The following is an 18,262-nucleotide window of genomic DNA, read 5'->3' as shown; positions in this document are numbered from 1 at the left end:
GACCCTACGACTATCTATGTCTCCAGGCCTGGGAACGTCCTGGTACATCAATTGTCCAGCGTCTGTAGTGTGGTGACCAGAAGTGTACACACTGCTACTGCTGTGCACTAACTCATGTTTTACCAAGGCCCCACTCCCTCCCTGTCTTGTATTCATCATCACTGAGGACCCTCACCACCCGGGACACGCCCTCTTCACGTTACTGCCATCGGGGAGGAGGTGCAGGACCCACACCCAGACTTCCTGTCAACCACTCCCTTCCGCTGCACATGGACTCCAGGGCCGGACTTCCTGTCAACCACTCCCTTCCGCCACACATGGACTCCAGGGCCGGACTTCCTGTCAACCACTCCCTTCCGCTGCACATGGACTCCAGGGCCGGACTTCCTGTCAACCACTCCCTTCCGCCACACATGGACTCCAGGGCCGGACTTCCTGTCAACCGCTCCCTTCCACTTTCTTCAACCTTTGCTTGGATCCCACTGGTTTTACTTCCTCTGTCAAATATCTTGCTACAATCCGTCTACTCTACCACCCATGATCTGTCCCCTGGCGGTACCCTGCAGCGGGTAGTGCTGCTGCCTCACAGCTGGGTAACATCCATGCATCCTTTCACCCATCCACACGAATCCCGTTTGCCCGCTTTAGTTCTGTATCCTTCCATGCCGTGCCTTATCAAGTGCCTGTGACTGTATCTGACTCCAACACCTCCTCTGGCAGTGCGTTCCACATATCAACCCCTCTCTGTGTACGAAATGTGCAAATGTGGGCAGAGGCATGGCAGATGGAGCTTAATCTGGACAAGTGTGAGGTGTTGCGCTTTGGGAAGTCAAATGTAAGGGGAAAGTACACAGTTAATGGCAGGACCCTTAACAGTACTGATGTAGAGAGGGAGCTTGGGGTCCAAGTCCATAGCTCCCTGCAAGTTCCAACACAAGTAGATAGGGTGGTGAAGAAGGCATACGGCACGCTTGCCCTCATCAGTCAGATGTTGAGTGTAAAAGTTGGGAAGTCATGTTGCAGCTGTATAAAACTTTGGTCAGGCCACATTTGGAGTATTGTGTGCAGTTCTGGTCACCCCGTTACAGGAACGACGTGGAGGCTTTGGAAAGGGTGCAGAAGAGGTTCACCAGGATGTTGCATGGATTAGAGGGTATAAGGACAGTTTGGACAAACTTGGGTTGTTTTCTCTGGAGTGGTGGAGGCTGAGGGGAGACCTGATAGCAGTTTATAAAATTATGAGAAGCATGGATAGGGTGGACAGTCAGAGTTCTTTTCCCCAGGGTAGAAATGTCAAATACTAGAGGGTATAGCTTTAAGGTGAGAGGAGGAAAGTTTAAAGGAGATTACCGAGGCAGATTTTTTTTTACGCAGAGGGTGGTGGGTGCCTGGAACAGGCTGCCAGAGGCGCAACAGGACACCCTGATTCTTATACTCAGTGCCCCAATTGATGAAGTCAATTATGCCGTACACCTTGTTTATCACCCTATCCACTTGTGTTGGCACTTACAGGGAGCTGTGGACCTGCAGCCCCAGATCCCTCTGTACATCGATGCTCCTCAGGGTCCTGCCATTCACTGTGTACTTTCCCCTTACATTTGACCTCCCAAAGTGCAATGGTGGAACAGGTTTGAGGGGCTGAAAGGCCTCCCCTGTTGTATGTCCAATTTCTATGTCCTTGTGACACAGGGAGGTAAAAGATGGACTGGGAGCTCATTGAGCAGTGGAGCAGGTATGAGGGACAGACCAGCCTAATCCTGTTACATTTTATGTTCTTGTGACTTGATGAACACTTAGCCTGTGACAAAAAGGCCACCACTTCAGAAGTCCTAGAGGGAACCAAAGAGAGGGCATGGTAAATAACAACTGGGATGTTTTATAAATACACTCAGCCCAGGAGGGTAACAACGTAACTGTGCAGGGAGACAGAATACATGGGTGTAATTCTGAATTAACACTGCATCTGTCTTCCCTGTGGCTCAGATGGGTAGGGAAGGAGTGAGGAGGGCGCTAGTGATAGCGGACAGACAGAGAGTTAGGTGGGCAGACAAGCAATTCTGTGGACGCAGGAAAGAAACTCGGAAGGTAGTTTGCCTCCCAGGTGCCAGGGTCCGGGATGTTTTGGATCGCGTCCAAGATATCCTGAAGGGGGAGGGAGAACAGCCAGAGGTCGTGGTACATATTGGTACCAACGACATAGGTAGGGAAAGGAATGAGGTCCTGAAAAGAGACTATAGAGAATTAGGAAGGAAGTTGAGAAGCAGGACCTCAAAGGTAGTAATTTCCGGATTACTACCTGTGCTAAGCGACAGTGGGTATAGGAACAGAATGAGGAGGAGGTTAAATGCGTCATTGAGGGATTGGAGTAAGGAGTTTCCAGTTTTCTGGATCATTGGGGCCTCTTTTGGGGCAGGTATGACCTGTTCAAAGAGGACGGGTTGCACTTGAATCCCAGGGGGACCAACATACTGGCAGGGAGGTTTGCTAAGGCTACTGGGGAGAGTTTAAACTAGAATTGTTGGGGGGTGGAATCTGTACTGGAGAGACTGGGGAAGAGCTGTTTGGCTCTCAAATAGAGGAGGCTAGGAGTAAGCACCATAGGCAGGTGATAGAGAAGGGACGTTTTCAGACAGGCTTGAGATGTGTCTATTTTAATGCAAGGAGTGTTGTGAACAAGGCGGATGAGCTTAGAGCTTGGATCGATACTTGGATCTATGATGTGGTGGCCATTACAGAGACTTGGATGGCTCCGGGGCTGGAATGGTTGATTCAAGTGCTGGGTTTTAGATGTTTCAGGAAGGACAGGGAGGAGGCAAGAGAGGTGGGGGAGTGGCACTGTTGATCAAAGATAGTGTCATGGCTGTGGAAAAGGTGGATGTTGTGGAGGGATTGTCTACGGAGTCTCTGTGGGTGGAGGTTAGGAACAGGAAGGGGTCAATAACGGTGCTGGGTGTTTTTTATAGGCCGCCCAATAGTGACAGGGTTATTGAGGAACAGATAGGGAAGCAGATCCTAGAAAGGTTGTTGTGATGGAGGATTTTAATTTCCCAAACATCGATTGGCATCTCCAGACAGTGAGGGGTTTAGATGGGGTGGAGTTTGTTAGGTGTGTTCAGGAAGGGTTCTTGACACAGTATGTAGATAGACCTACAAGAGGAGAGGCTGTGCTTGATTTGATATTGGGTAATGAACCTGGTCAGGTGTCAGATCTCTCAGTGGGTGAACATTTTGGTGATAGTGATCATAATTCTATCTCCTTTACAATAGCACTGGAGCCAGATAGGAACAGACAGGCTAGAAAGGTGTTTACTTGGAGTAAAAGGAATTATGAGGCTCTCAGGCAGGAAATTGGAAGATTAAATTGGGAACAGATGTTCTCTGGGAAAAGTACAGAAGGTATGTGGCAAATATTCAGGGGGTATTTGTGTGGAGCTCTGCATAGACATGTTCCAATGAGACAGGGGAGTCATGACAGGATACAGGAACCGTGGTGTACAAAGGCTATAATAAATCTAGTCAAAAGGAAAAGAAAAGCATACAAAAGGTACAGAGAGCTAGGTAATGTTAGAGATCTGGAGGAGTACGGCAAAAAGGAAGGAACTTAAGAAAGAGATTAGGAGAGCCAGAAGGGGACATGAGAAGGCCTTGACAGGCAGGATTAAGGAAAACCCCAAGGTGTTCTACAAGTATGTGAAGAGTAAGAGGATGAGATGCGAAAAGATAGGGCCTATCAAGTGCAGCAGTGGGAAAGTGTGTGTGGATCTGGAAGAAATAGTGGAGGTACTTAATGAATACTTTACATCAGTATTCACCAAGAAAAAGATCTGGGTGATTGTAGTGGGGACTTGCAGTGGCCTGAAAAGCTTGAGCATGTGTGTTGTCCATGGAGACGGGAGAGGTTCCGGAAGATTGGAGGGTTGCGGATGTTGTTCCCTTATTCAAGAAGGGGAGTAGGGATAGCCCAGGAAATTATAGACCGGTGAGACTTACCTCAGTGGTTGGTAAGCTAATGGAGAAGATCCTGAGAGGCAAGATTTATGAACAGTTGGAGAGGTATAATATGATTAGGAATAGTCAGCATGGCTTTGTCAAGGGCAGGTCCTGTCTTACTAGCCTGATTGAATTTTTTGAGGATGTGATGAAGGGGGAGCAGTAGATGTAGTGTATATGGATTTCAGCAAGGCATTTGATAAGGTACCCCATGCGAGGCTTATGGAGAAGGTGAGGAGACATGGGATCCAAGGGGACATTGCAGTGTGGATCCAGAACTGGCTGGGCCACAGAAGGCAAAGAGTGGTTGTTGAAGGGTTGTATTCTGACTGGAGGTCGATGACCAGTGGTGTACCTCAGGGATCTGTACTGGGACCCTTACTCTTTGTGATTTTTATAAATGACCTGGATGAGGAAGTGGAGGGGTGGGTTAGTAAGTTTGCGGATGACACAAAGGTTGGGGGTGTTGTGGATAGTTTGGAGGGCTGTCAGAGGTTACAGAGGGACATAGATAGGATGCAAAGTTGGGCTGAGAAGTGGCAGATGCAGTTCAACCCAGATAAGTGTGAAGTGGTTCATTTTGGTAGGTCAAATATGTTGGCGGAATATAGTATTAATGGTAGGACTCTTGGCAGTGTGGAGGATCAGAGGGATCTTGGGGTCTGAGTCCACAGGACGCTCAAAGCGGCTGCGCAGGTTGACTCTGTGGTTAAGAAGGCATATGGTGTATTGTCCTTCATCAATCGGGGAATTGAATTTAGGAGCCGAGAGGTATTGTTGCAGCTATATAGGTCCCTGATCAGACCCCAGTTGGAGTACTGTGCTCAGTTCTGGTCGCCTCACTACAGGAAGGATGTGGAAGCCATAGAGAGGGTGCAGAGGAGATTTACAAGGATGCTGCCTGGGATGCGGAGCATGTCTTATGAAAGCAGGTTGAGGGAACTCGGCCTTTTCTCCTTGGAGAGACGGAGGATGAGGGGGGACCTGATTGGGGTATATAAGATGATGAGAGGTATTGATAGGGTAGATAGTCAGAGGTTTTTCCCCAGGGCTGAATTGGTGGCCACAAGAGGACATAGGTTTTAGGTGCTGGGGAGTAGATATAGAGGAGATGTCAGGGGTAAGTTTTTTTACTCAGAGGGTGGTGAGTGTGTGGAATGGGCTGCCGGTAACAGTGGTGGAGGCAGATACGATAGGGTCTTTTAAGAGACTGTTTGATAGATACATGGAGCTGAGTAAAATAGAGGGCTATGGGTAAGCCTAGTAATTTCTAGGGTAGGGACATGTTCGGCACAGCTTTGTGGGCCGAAGGGCCTGAATTGTGCTGTAATTGTTCTATGTTCACCAACTTGAGGTATTAAAGATTGTGCAATGAAGAAGGCAGAGTGAAATATGAGATACGGTAAGAATGAGAGAGGAGGGGATTAATGTCTGAAACGGTGGATGAGAAAGAGTGAACCCTGGAGAAACAAGAGGGACACAGCAAACGTCCCAACGTCACTTTCCAAGGCTCTCTGGATACAGATGTGGTGCCAGATGCAGAAGGCTGCTAAAACAACACTGGTGTTTAAAAAGTGAGCAAAGTAAAAGCAGGCCAGTGGTGGGGAAATTATTAGAAAAAATCATTCAGAAAGACATAGACTAACCAAGGAGAGGCTTCATGAATTTGTCAAGGTTAATGTGACTAACATCACTGAATATTGTGAGGAGATATCAAGGGTGATTAGTGAGGGTAGTGCCTTTGGTACAGTTTACATGGATTTTGCAAAGTGTTTGTCAAGTCACAAGAACATAAGAAGTAACAGGATTAGGCTGGTCTGTCCCTCATACCTGCTCCACTGCTCAATGAGATCCCAGTCCATCTTTTAACTCAGCGTCACTGTCCAGTGATGCCCTTAATATGCAGAAATCTATCAGTCTATCTTGAATAAATTCCGTGATTGAGCCTCCACAGCTGTTTTGAGTAGAGAACTCCAAAGATTTGCTGCTGCCTCGGTGAAGAAAGTTCTGTACACCTCTGTTCTGAATGACCAACTCCTTACACTGAGACTCCCTGGTTCGAGGCACCCCAGCCAGGGAGACACCAACTCCATATCTTCCCTGTCAAGCCTCGTAAGAATTTGTTTGTTCACCAAGTTTATGGGGCCGGTCTGCTTACATTCTCCTCTTAGGACCACCTCCCCCAACCTCATCTATAGAACCTGGTGACACCCCCACCACCGGAATTCAATCCAAGGTGGTACTGCACTTGTGGAGGGGTGAGGAGGTCGCAGGGATCACAGGGTACAGAGGGACACAGGCACTGATTGTAGCAGGGAGTCACATGGGATTCTTTCCTTTATCGTCTGAAGCACAGGTCATGCTAGAACTGTTTAAAATACATTCAGTTCCAGTTGAGTTACCGAACTGCAGGAAGAATGAGATCGCTCTGGGAGGGTGCGGCAGAGGGTTGTAAGGACACTGCCAGGGCTGGGAAGTTTGAGGTTACATGAAAAGGTCAGTTGGTCTGTGTTGTTTTCTTTGGAACAGAAGAAAATTCGAGGCTTGTAAAATTATTAGACCCTAAGAGAGGATAAGTGGAAAGGACTCGTTTCCCTACCAGAGGGGTTGTTACGAGGAGGCAAAGGTTTCAGGTAATTCAGGAGAGGAGCTGAGGAAAACTTCCTCACCAAGTGGTCCCAGTCTCGCACTCACTTCCCTCAAAGGATGAAGGCACAACTGCTTGACGTAATTACTTGGATGGGTGTTGAGATCTCCATGGCGACAGACTGAGCTGAGAAGTGAAATCAGACAGTAGGTTTTTTTTAAGCCAAAATGGATATGTTGAGCCAAACTGCTGTACAATTCTATGTTCTCTGGTGGGTTCCAAGATCTTGCTCGATCCTCGCCTCCCTCAGCTCCCCACAGAACTTGAACATCCTGACTGTTGCTACAGATCATCGACAGTGCTGGTGGGGAAGAACTCTGGGGATTCACCACCCCTTTAGGTGAAGAACTGTCTCATCATCTCAGCCCCACGTGGCTGACACATCGTCCAGGGAGTGGACTCCCTGGTCTCCAGGCTCCCCACCCGAGGGACTGTTCTTCAGTCGGCTGCCAGGGAAGGTTTTGTGGTCCGCCGGTGAGAGTACAGCAGGCCTTGCAGCTGTGTGCGAGCCCTGTTAAATGTAGAACCTGGGGTGCACCAGTTCTCTCCGAGGCTGCTTTCCACCAGGAGCTCAGTCCTGCTGGGAACCCTGGGAATTCTGCTGGGAATCTCCACCGGGATCCTGCGGCAGGCCAGACCCACTGCAGGCTTCAGAGGTTGTGGGATACGGTCAGGGAGGGAAGACACATTATACTTCTTAATTCACCTTTCTTTAAATTTTTAGTTCTTTAGTTTTAACTCATTTTTTAAATATAAAAATCATGAAAATCTTTAACTTTAATAGGGTTTACGTGTTTGAATGTGGGAAATGTAAAACTGTTGTTAATGTTTGTTACTAAACAATCAACAAGACCCTGACCCCTGACCTCTACCCATTGCCCAAAGCCCTTGACCCCTGCCTATTGCCTCCTGCCCCCTGCCCAGTGCTGTACCCCTCGCCCCTCCCATTGCCCAATGCTGTACCCCTGCCCCCTCGCCCCTGCCCAATGCTGTACCCCTGCCCCCTCGCCCCTGCCCAATGCTGTACCCCTGCCCCCTCGCCCCTGCCCAATGCTGTACCCCTGCCCCCTTGCCCCCGCCCATTGCCACACCCCTCGCCCCTCCCATTGCCCAATGCTGTACCTCTGCAGTCCTGCCCCCTGTCCATTGCCCAATCCTGCACTCCTGCCCCCTTCCCTCCCCACCCGTTTAGGGGCAGGGTCTGCACCTCCGACAGCCCCTGACCACTGACCACACTGCTGGACAATGGGGCACAGTTGGCCAAATGGATGTATCCTCTGCCGGTGGAGGTCCCGGGGCAGCACCAGCTCAGGAAGACCTCGCCCAAAATATTGTAATGAAATAACCTTTTCCTTCTAAACACCAGAGAATATTCACCCAGTCCACTCAATCTTTCCTCGTTGGACCATCTCCCCATCCAGGGATACCTGGACTGCACTCTCTCCAGGACAGGTAGATCCTTCTTTATGGAAGGAGACAAAAGGGTTCACATGGCAGCAGGCAGGATCTCACTGAAAACCTTACAGCCGTCCCCCACTGCCCTTACATTTGTTGTTCCCATGGCTGCTGTACTGCGGGCTGACTCTGCGGTGTGTGTACATCTCTCTCAGTGGTTAGTACAGCCCACATGCCAGGTTCTTGCCCACTCAGCTTGTACATGTTCCTTTGCATCCTCTCTACATCCTCACAACTCCATTTCCCAGCTCGCTTTGTATCATCGGCAAACTTGGACACAATTCTCCCTATCCCCTGTCAACCTGCAAATATCCTGCATATTCCTACTCTCATTGTTGGCCCGACAATCAGTCCTGAATCTATGAATCCTAATTTTCTGTAATCACTCTTGTACGTCACCTGGGTAATTTAAAATAAAAATCCAAACAGATAATATTCACAGGTCCTCCCTAACCACTGACTCTGTATTCCCCAACAATCGATGTCAGGCTAACAACCTGTTTTCTTGCTGCATCTTTCTTGGTCAGTGGGAATTCTCATGCTAACCCCAGTTCGTGGGACTATCCTAACATCTAGAGAACTCTGGAGGGCCAAAGCAATTTATCCAGCTCACCCTTTAACCCCTGCGATGTGGAACATCAGGCCCTCACCCCACCCGTCACTTTTCCAGTAGATTTTCATCTTCTATTGATTTTGTCAAGTTACTCATTCTTACTTCTGGAACTTTTCTTAATTCCATGGTGTTTTGCATATCTTCCCCCATGAAGGTGGTAGTAGATATTTATTTACCATCTCCTTCCCAACCTTCCTTATAATTCCTCCTGTCTCTGTTGGGTGGGTCACACGGACCCTTTCACACTGTCCTGCGTCAGTGACGACTTTTCCTGATCTCTTGCTTCTTCTGTTCGTACAGACTTTTGAAATCTAATTTTCTTTCCTAGTTGACTCTTTAATTTTTTTTCATTGAATTCATTGATTGTCTGTTACTGAATTCCAAACCCCTCCAAATCCTCAAGCAACATTAAAAGCTTAAACATAATCGTTAACATCTCAAGCCACCCATTAGGAGGCTAACAGGGTTAACATCTCAAGCCACCCATTAGGAGGCTAACAGGGCCCATGAAATGTCTGTGGCAAGTTGGATTATGGAGAATCACAAGGCTTTTTATACGTATGGTAGGAGCAAGAGTGTAGTGAGGGAAAGGGTAGATTCACTCAAGAACAAAGGAGGGGAGCCAGAGGAAGGGGGTGAGGTCTTCAACGAGGACTCCACAACAGTATTTACCAAGGAGAGGCACATGGAGGACAATGAGATCAGGGAGCGGTGTGCTGATATTCTCGGGCATGTTGATATCAAAGAGGAGGAGGTGTTGGGCTCTTGAAGAGCAGCAAGGTGGATGTCCCCAGGGCCTGCTGGGATCTGTCCCAGGTTATTGAGAGAGGCAAGAGAGGAGATTGCTGGGGCCTTGACAGGGATCTTTGTGTCCTCTCTAGCCACAGGCAAGATCCCAGAGGACTGGAGAATAGCCAATGTTGTTCTTCTGTTTAAGAAAGGCAACAGGGAGAAACCAGGAAATTATAGACAGGTAAGCCTTAAATCAGTGGTAGGGAAATTATTGGAAAAGATTCCTGGGGACAGGATCTACTCACATTTGGAAGAGTATGGACTTGTTGGGGATAGTCAGCATGGCTTTGTGTGGGGAAGGTCCGGTCTCACAAATGTGATTGAGGAGGTGACAAAGATGATTGACAAGGGTGGGGCACTGGACGTTGTCTGCATGGACTTCAGTAAAGCATTTGACAAGGTCCCTCATGGTAGAGTGGTCCAGAATACAAGTTACATGGGATTCCTGGAGAGTTGGTAAGTCGGACACAAAATTGGCTCGACCATAGAAGACAGAGGGTAGTGGTGGAGGATGTTTCCCTGGCTGGATCTCTGTGACCAGTGGTGTTCCACAGGGATTGGTGCAGGGTGTTTGTGAGGTATATAAATGATCTGGATGAAAATGTAGGTGATCTAATTAGTAAGTTTGCAGATGACACAACAATCAGTGGATGTGTGGACAGTGAGGAAGGTTGTCAGAGGACACAGCAGGATACAGATCAATATGGGCAGAGAAATGGCAGATGGAGTTTAATCCGGACAAGTGCCAGGTGATGCACTTTGGAAGGTCAAATGCAAGAGGAAAGTACAAAGTAAATGGCAGGACCGTTAGGAGCATTGCTGTACAGAGGGATTTTGGGGTGGAAGTCTATAGCTCTAGGAAAGCAGCAACACAAGTCGATAAAGAAGGCATATGGCATTCTTGTCTTCATTGATTAGGGCACTGAGTATAAAAGTTGGCAAGTTATGTTGCAGCTGCATAAAACTTTGGTTAGGCTGCATTTGAAGAATTGTGTGCAGTTCTGGTCACCACACTATAGGAAGGATGTGGAGGCTTTGGAGAGGGTGCAGAGGAGATTCAACAGGATATTGCCTGGATTGGAGGGTATTCGATACAAGGAGAGGTTGGACAAACTTGGATTGTTTTCTCTGGAGCGTCAGAGGCTGAGGAGAGACCTGATAGAAGTTTATAAAATTATGAGAGGCATCAATAGGGTAGACAGTCAGAGTGTTTTTCCTAGGGTGGAAATGTCAAATACTAGACAGGTTTAAGGTGGGAGGAGGAAAATTTAAAGGAGGTGTGTGGGTCAAGATTTTCTTTACACACAGAGAGAGTTGGGTGCCTGGAACACACTACCAGGGGAGGAGGTGGAAGCAGATACAACAGCAATGTTTAAGAGGTATTTAGACAGACATATGAACTGGCAGGGGATGGAGGGATAGGGATCCTGTGCAGGCAGATGGGATTAGATAGATTGGCATCGCTCTCCCCACCTAAACTCTTAACAAAGACCCAGATCTTCCGAGGCTGAGCCAGGAGCCACATTCCTAATTCCCGGCATTTTCAGCTTTTCCATCGAGGGCAAGTTGCTGCGCAGGATCACTCGGGCTCATTGGGCCTCGCACTGACCCACCCCCTCTGACCCGTGTGGTCAGCACCAGAGGTCAGGGTTGAACCCAAACCTCTGGAGCTGTGAGGCTTTACTGGGTGCACCACTCTGCTGCCCTAATCACCTGCCACAGGGACATACAGGTCAGGACTGCAGACCTTGGGCCAGTGGAACCAGACACAGCTCGTGAACAGAGCAGTGTCCAGGACAGAATGCTCAGTGTGTGTGCTGTGCTCCTGTGTAGTGGCAGAGGGACCAGTTACCTCTGATGTGCCTGTCGGTGGTGATCTGTGTATAACAGGTGTACTCATTACTTAAGGCTTCTGTCAGCTGCAGGATCTCTTGAAATGCAGCTCCTGGAACACAGAGGAGATGCTGCCTTTAACAGCTGCAGTCCACTGTGACCTTGCTCAACCATTCCTAATCTGCAGGAGTGATTCATCTCACCGCATTACTGTTTACAAAATCAAGCTATTTCGGTAGGGTGTGGAGGAAGTTTTCTTGCAGTAATACTGTCCACACAGGCACATCACAGGTACCGCTCCCTCTGCCACCTCACTAGACAGGGGTGCAGCTCAGAAACTGATCGAGGTGGACAAAGCATGGATTCTGTCACTGGACTGCTCCCTGAAGCTCCAGCTATAGATTCCTATACAGTCTGAGCAAGGGAGTAGAGTTCACTTAACTGTTGCAGGTTGTAGCAGTGCTGCTTGATGTTTGTGCTTCACCACATGTTGGAAAGAAAAAAAATCAGAGTTACAAAACTGGACAATGCAGGGAATTCACCGATGAACAGCAGACTGTATCAGGGCTTTCTGCAACAAATAAAACCAGTGATTATTTCAAATGACTTCATTGGAAATTAAAACTCGGAGAGATGGAGCCAGGCTGCCGATGCCCTTTCAATGGATCACATTGTTGCTGAATTAAAATCCACCCAATCTCTTGACAATTGCATTTGCTACATTAACAGAAAACCTCCAATAGTCCAAATCAGTTTTGTAAGCAGTAACTCTAGGTCTTGCACACCTCCACTCCCCAGTATCTGACCATGGAGAATACCGTCGAGAATTCAAGACAAATGAGATTGCAGTCAGTTGAGGGGCTGTAGATGACCTTCTAACCCTTCAAACCTATACCTGCCAAGAGAAATTAAACACTGATGATGGTCTATCAATTACTTACTTATTTCAACACTGCAGGAGGCCATTCAGCCCATTGGGTCAATGCTGATTCCCAGGGAGCAATCCCATCAGTCCCATTCCCCGTCTATTTCCCTGTACCCCTACAGCTTATTCACTCTCACACATGCCCACCAACTCCCCTTTGATTCCTTACACACTTACTCTGGGGGCAATCTACAGCAGCCAATTACCCCACTGACCCGCACGTCTTTGGGACGTGGGAGGAAACCGGAGCACCCAGGAGAAACCAACATGGTCACAAGGAGAACATGCAAACTCCACACAGACAGCAGCGGATGTCAGGATTGAAACTGGGTCTCTGGAGCTGTGAGGCAGTGGCGTACACTGTTGTATTTTCAGACATGTTATCGGTAACATCAAGTGGGGTGATTTTATCCGTTTGTGGTGTCTTTAAGGGTTTGTGATACCATTTATTAATTAGTCCTGTTTGTAACAACACACAGAATATATAAATGCCTGTTAACAGCAGCACTGTTAACCCTGTAAAACCCATCGGGATTATCACTGGGAATTCCCGCTGACAGTGTATTTTAGCCAGATTTTACAGATTACAATCTCACTTTAATTGAATGCTCCATGAGACCCACCAAGGTGGGCTGAACCTTCTCCACAAACTCTGCCCTCACAGCCTGGACGTCAGTAGACGCATCAACTCTTCACCTCACAATCTAGCTCGTTACGGCCCTTGCACCTTATTGCCTACCCGCCCTTCTCTGTAACTGTAACACTATATTCTGCCTCCTGTTACTACAGTGATGTACTTATGTTGTGAAATGATCTTTATGGATGGCATGCAAAACAAAGTTTTTCCACTGTACCTCAGTACATGTGACAATAATGAACCAATTAATTATCCAATTAACCCTGGAGGAAACACTTTCACCTGCCTCTCCCAGTTTGTGTTTAATTATTTCTCAGTCTTTTCCATGGAGTAATTGGAAGACTTTGCTGTGGAGGGTCTCATTACCAACACAGGTTTATTGAGACTATTAAACAGATGGTGTTTTGTAGTTGGGGCCATGAGTCACTGAGCAGACACCATCCAGACAGACCAGTTTAAAGCAAATAATCCGGGAGCTGGAAAAACAGGTTGGAAACAGGTGGTGAATAACGGAGTAGGGTGGGACCAGCAGTGGTCCTACACTGGGGAGGCTGGCCTCACTGGTTGGGACCAGTAGTGGTCCTACACTGGGGAGGCTGGCCTCACTGGTTGGGACCAGTAGTGGTCCTACACTGGGGAGGCTGGCCTCACTGGTTGGGACCAGTAGTGGTCCTACACTGGGGAGGCTGGCCTCATTGGTTGGGACCAGCAGTGGTCCTACACTGGGGAGGCTGGCCTCATTGGTTGGGACCAGCAGTGGTCCTACACTGGGGAGGCTGGCCTCACTGGTTGGGACCAGTAGTGGTCCTACACTGGGACCAGCAGTGGTCCTACACTGGGGAGGCTGGCCTCACTGGTTGGGACCAGCAGTGATCCTACACTGGGACCAGCAGTGATCCTACACTGGGGAGGCTGGCCTCAATGCATCTTAATATGTGAGTTAGAAGTAAAAGGCAGCCACTCAGCCCCTCGAGCCTGCTTCCCCATGGAAGCTGACCAGATTGTAATTACAGCGCCACATGCCTGTTGGAGGGCTTGAGTTATCAGGAGGGACTGGATAGGCTGGGTCTGTTTTCCCTGGAGTGAAGGAGGCTGAGAGGTGACACGATACAGGTATATAAAATTATGAGAGGTATGGAAGGGAAGATAGTCAGTGTCTGCTTCCCATGGTAGGGGAGTCGAAAACCAGAGGGCAGAGGTTTAAGGTGAGAGGGAGGTGGTTTAAAGGGAATCTGAGGGGTAAATTCTTTTACACAAAGAGTGGTTGGTGTCTGGAACGAGCTGCCAGAGGAGGTGCAGGCAGGAACAGTAACAACATTGAAGGGGCATCTGGCCAGGTACCTGAATGAGCAGGGCACTGAGGGACATGGAATTAATGCAGGCAGGTGGGATTAGCACAGACAGGCATGATGCTCGGCACAGATGCAGAGTGCTGAAGGGCCTGTTACTGCCATCGGGGAGGAGGTACAGGAGCCTGAAGACCCACACTCAACGATTCAGGAACAGCTTCTTCCCCTCCGCCATCGGATTTCCGAATGGTCCATGAAGGGTGTCATGATTGTGTAGCGGTTAGTGTAACGCTATTACAGCGCCAGTGATCGGGGTTCAATTCCCACTGCTGTCTGTAAGGAGTTTGTACATTCTCCCCGTGACTGCGTGGGTTTCCTCCGGGTGCTCCGGTTTCCTCCCACATTCCAAACACATACGGGTAGGTTAATGTGGGTGTAACTGGGCAGCATGGGCTCGTTGGGCCAGAGAGCCTCTTATCGTGCTGATAAGTATTACTATATTATTATAAACCAGTGAACACTACCTTGTTATTCCTTTCTTTACACTATTTATCTTTGCACTATTTACTTATTTTTGCAATTTATGGTAATTTCATGTCTTTGCACCATACTGCTGCCACAGAACAGCACATTTCATGTTGTACAAGTCAGTGACAACAAATCTGATTCTGATTCTGTGGTTACAACTCCGTGACTCTAGCCTTTCACCTTCTCACTTACCAAGTATCAGGTTACTTCTGCCCTAAAAGTATTCAAAGACTTTGCTCCCACTGGCCTTTGAGGAAGAGAGTTCCAAAAATCCTCTGGAGGAAAAGTTTCATCTCATCTCTGGGGGAGGGGGGGGGTGGCTTATTTTTGAACGGTCACCCCTAACGTTAGATTCACCCACGTGGAAACATCCTCTCCACACTGTGAAGACCCCTCAGGATCTATGTTTCAATGTTTCAATCCAGTCCCCTCTCCCTCTACTGAACTCCAGCAGGTACAAGCCCAGTCTGTCCAAACTTTCCTCATAAGGCAATCCACCCATTCCAAGTACTAGTCCAGTAAATCTTCACTAAACTGCTTCCAATACTTTAACATCCTTTCCTACGTATGGAGACCAATACAACCTAACAATACCATTCCTACTTACTCACTGTAACTGCACACTAGCCTTTTGTGAATCATGAACTCGAACACCCAAATCTCTCTCCGTCTCAGAACTCTGCATCTCTCACCATTTAAACAAGCATTTTCCTATTTTTCCTTCCAAAGTGGACAATTTTACATGTTCCCACATCATAGTCTACTTGTCAGATCTTTGCCCACATACTTGACCTATTTAAACCATAGAACCATACAGCACAAAACAGGCCCTTCGGCCCACCATGTTGTGCCGTCCATCAAACCACCCTCACACTATCTAACCCTTTCCTCCCGCATATCCCTCTATCTCACATTCCTCCATATGCCTATCCAACAAACTCTTGAACCTGTCCAATGTATCTGCCTCCACCACCACCCCAGGCAGTGCATTCCATGCACCAACCACTCTCTGGGTGAAAAACCTGCCCCTGACATCTCCCTTGAACCTCCCACCCATAACCTTAAAGCCATGCCCTCTCGTCTTGAGCATCGGTGCCCTGGGAAGGAGGCACTGGCTGTCTACTCTGTCTATTCCTCTCAATATTTTAAATACCTCTATCATGTCTCCTCTCATCCTCCTCCTTTCCAGTGAATAAAGCCCTAGCACCTTAAGCCTTTCCTCATATTCCATACGCTCTAATCCAGGCAGCATCCTGGTAAATCTCCTCTGCACCCTCTCCAACGCCTCCACATCCTTCCTATAATGCGGCAACCAGAACTGAACACAGTACTCTAAGTGTGGTCTAACTAGAGTTTTGTAAAGCTGCATCATCACTTCGCGGCTCTTAAACTCAATCCCACGTCTTATGAAAGCTAAGATCCCATAGGCCTTCTTAACTGCTCTATCCACCTATGAGGCAACTTTCAGTGAACTGTGAATATGAACCCCCAGATCCCTCTGCTCCTCCACACTGCCAAGTACCTTGCCATTTACCCAGTACTCTGCCCTGGAATTTGTCCTTCCAAAGTGTGCCACCTCACACTTCTCCGGATTGAACTCCATCTGCCACTTGTCAGTCCAGCTCTGCATCCTATCAAAATCCCTCTGTAAGCTCCGACAGCCCTCCACACTATCCACAACACCACCGATCTTAGTGTCGTCCGCAAACTTTCTAACCCAGCACTCCACCCCCTCATCTAAGTCATCTATAAATATCACAAAAAGTAGAGGTCCCAGAACCGATCCCTGCGGGACACCACTAGTCACTGACCTCCAATCCGAGGGCACTCCTTCCACCACAACCCTCTGCTTTCTACAGGCAAGCTTCCCTGGATCCCTTGGCCTCTGACCTTCTGAAGAAGCCTACCATGGGGAACCTTATCAAACGCCTTACTAAAATCCATATAGACCACATCCACCGCACTACCCTCATCAATCTTCCTGGTCACCTCCTCAAAGAACTCTATCAGGCTCGTGAGGCAAGATCTTCCCTTCACAAATCCATGCTGGCTGTCCCTATCAGTCCATGATTCTCTCGGTGTTCATAAATCCTATCCCTTAGAATCCTTTCTAACAGCTTACCCACCACAGACATAAGGCTCACCGGTCTGTAATTCCCTGGACAATCCCTACTACCTTTTTTGAACAAGGGGACAACATACGCCACCCTCCAATCCTCCGGCACCATCCCCGTGGACAACGAGGACTCAAAGATCTATTCCTCTGTAGTCTCCTCAAGTGCTCTTTACAATTTACTTCCTGCCCACCTTTGTCACATCTGTACATTTGGCAACATTTAGTGAGCTGTAGTATAAAGTCTTCATAAACTGTTAGTCTGTTTCATAAATGGGACAAAGCCAGGGGAACGTGGTTAGTCTGAAGGCTGCTCATTAATGCGGTAATTTCCCTGAGTGTCTTTTCTCTCATTACTTGAACCCCTGCTGCCCATGTCCTAACTTGCAAAGATCCTGATGGTGGAAGGTTGTTTTCAGCACAATGAACCAGTAGTCCACCACCACCAGCTGCTGCCTGATTTTCTGGAACTAATCCTAATGCACAGCTCCACCAAATCATCAAATTAAACGGCCTGCTTTATCGGACGGGTGCAAGCGACTGTGGTCTGAGACACAACTATGACATTTTCTTCTTTGCCTTCGACAAACCAACTGACGGACTATACGTGCACCGCGTTTCCTGTTTCCAGTCTCCAGTCTCAGTCATTCTCCATACCTTATTCAGCATCTAACATGGGAATTCCTCTGCATATCTGTCAGGTCTTTGACAGTAAGAAGGAAAACTTGCCTTTACATAGCTCGAACCATACCCAAAGAACAGTTAGTACATCTTGTGGGATCCAGGGCTTCATAAATGGAGACAGGGTACTAAACAGGCAGGTTATGTTCAACCTGTTGGAAAACACTGGCTCAGCCCCAGCTAGGGGATTGAATCAAATTCTGGACACCACAATTTAGGAAGGATTTAAAGGTCCTGAATAGGATGAAGAAAAGATATGATTCAGTGCTGAGGGAGTTTATCTACAAGGTTAGACCAGAGAACCTGGAGATTGCTCTCCTGGAGTAGAGAAAGGTGAAGAGGGATGGACCAGGTCACCATTGGTTTGCATAAGATAAACAAAGGGCAGAGTTTTTTGTGTCTATGTTCCCATTAGTAGATGGTTCCTAGGGGGACACTGAAGTTTTTCAGCAAACGAGAGGGGACTGGTGTGTGAGGAAAATGTTTTATTCAGAGAGCTGTTACTGCCTGGAACATCGAGGATACCTTCAAAAGGCAGTGCCTCAAGAAGGCAGCATCCATCATTATACCCTCTTCTCGTTACCACCATCGGGGAGGAGGTACAGGAGCCTGAAGACCCACACGCCATGTTTCAGGAACAGCTTCTTCCCCTCCGCCATCAGATCTCTGAACGGTCCATGTCCCATGAACACTACTTTGTTATTCCTTCTTTGCACTATTTATTTATTTTTGTAACTTAATAGTAATTTTTATGTCTTG

The 18,262-nt window shown here is 47.9% G+C and overlaps 1 protein-coding gene across 2 annotated transcripts in view; it reads right to left on the bottom strand.

Moving 5' to 3' along the window:
• LOC127580893 (clathrin light chain A-like) overlaps window positions 1–18,262 on the bottom strand; it is a 50,381-nt gene that overhangs the window by 4,128 nt on the left and 27,991 nt on the right. For both annotated transcript variants that reach the window (XM_052034871.1, XM_052034879.1), the window contains exon 6: window positions 11,773–11,808. In XM_052034871.1, coding sequence (XP_051890831.1) covers window positions 11,773–11,808 — 36 coding nt within the window. The remainder of the gene's footprint in view (window positions 1–11,772; window positions 11,809–18,262) is intronic.

The sequence above is a fragment of the Pristis pectinata genome, chromosome 2, assembly GCF_009764475.1.
Source record: "Pristis pectinata isolate sPriPec2 chromosome 2, sPriPec2.1.pri, whole genome shotgun sequence".
Classification (NCBI taxonomy): Eukaryota; Metazoa; Chordata; class Chondrichthyes; order Rhinopristiformes; family Pristidae; genus Pristis; species Pristis pectinata.
Note: the sequence above shows the minus strand (reverse complement) of the source record. Positions and strands in the feature narration are given on the sequence as shown.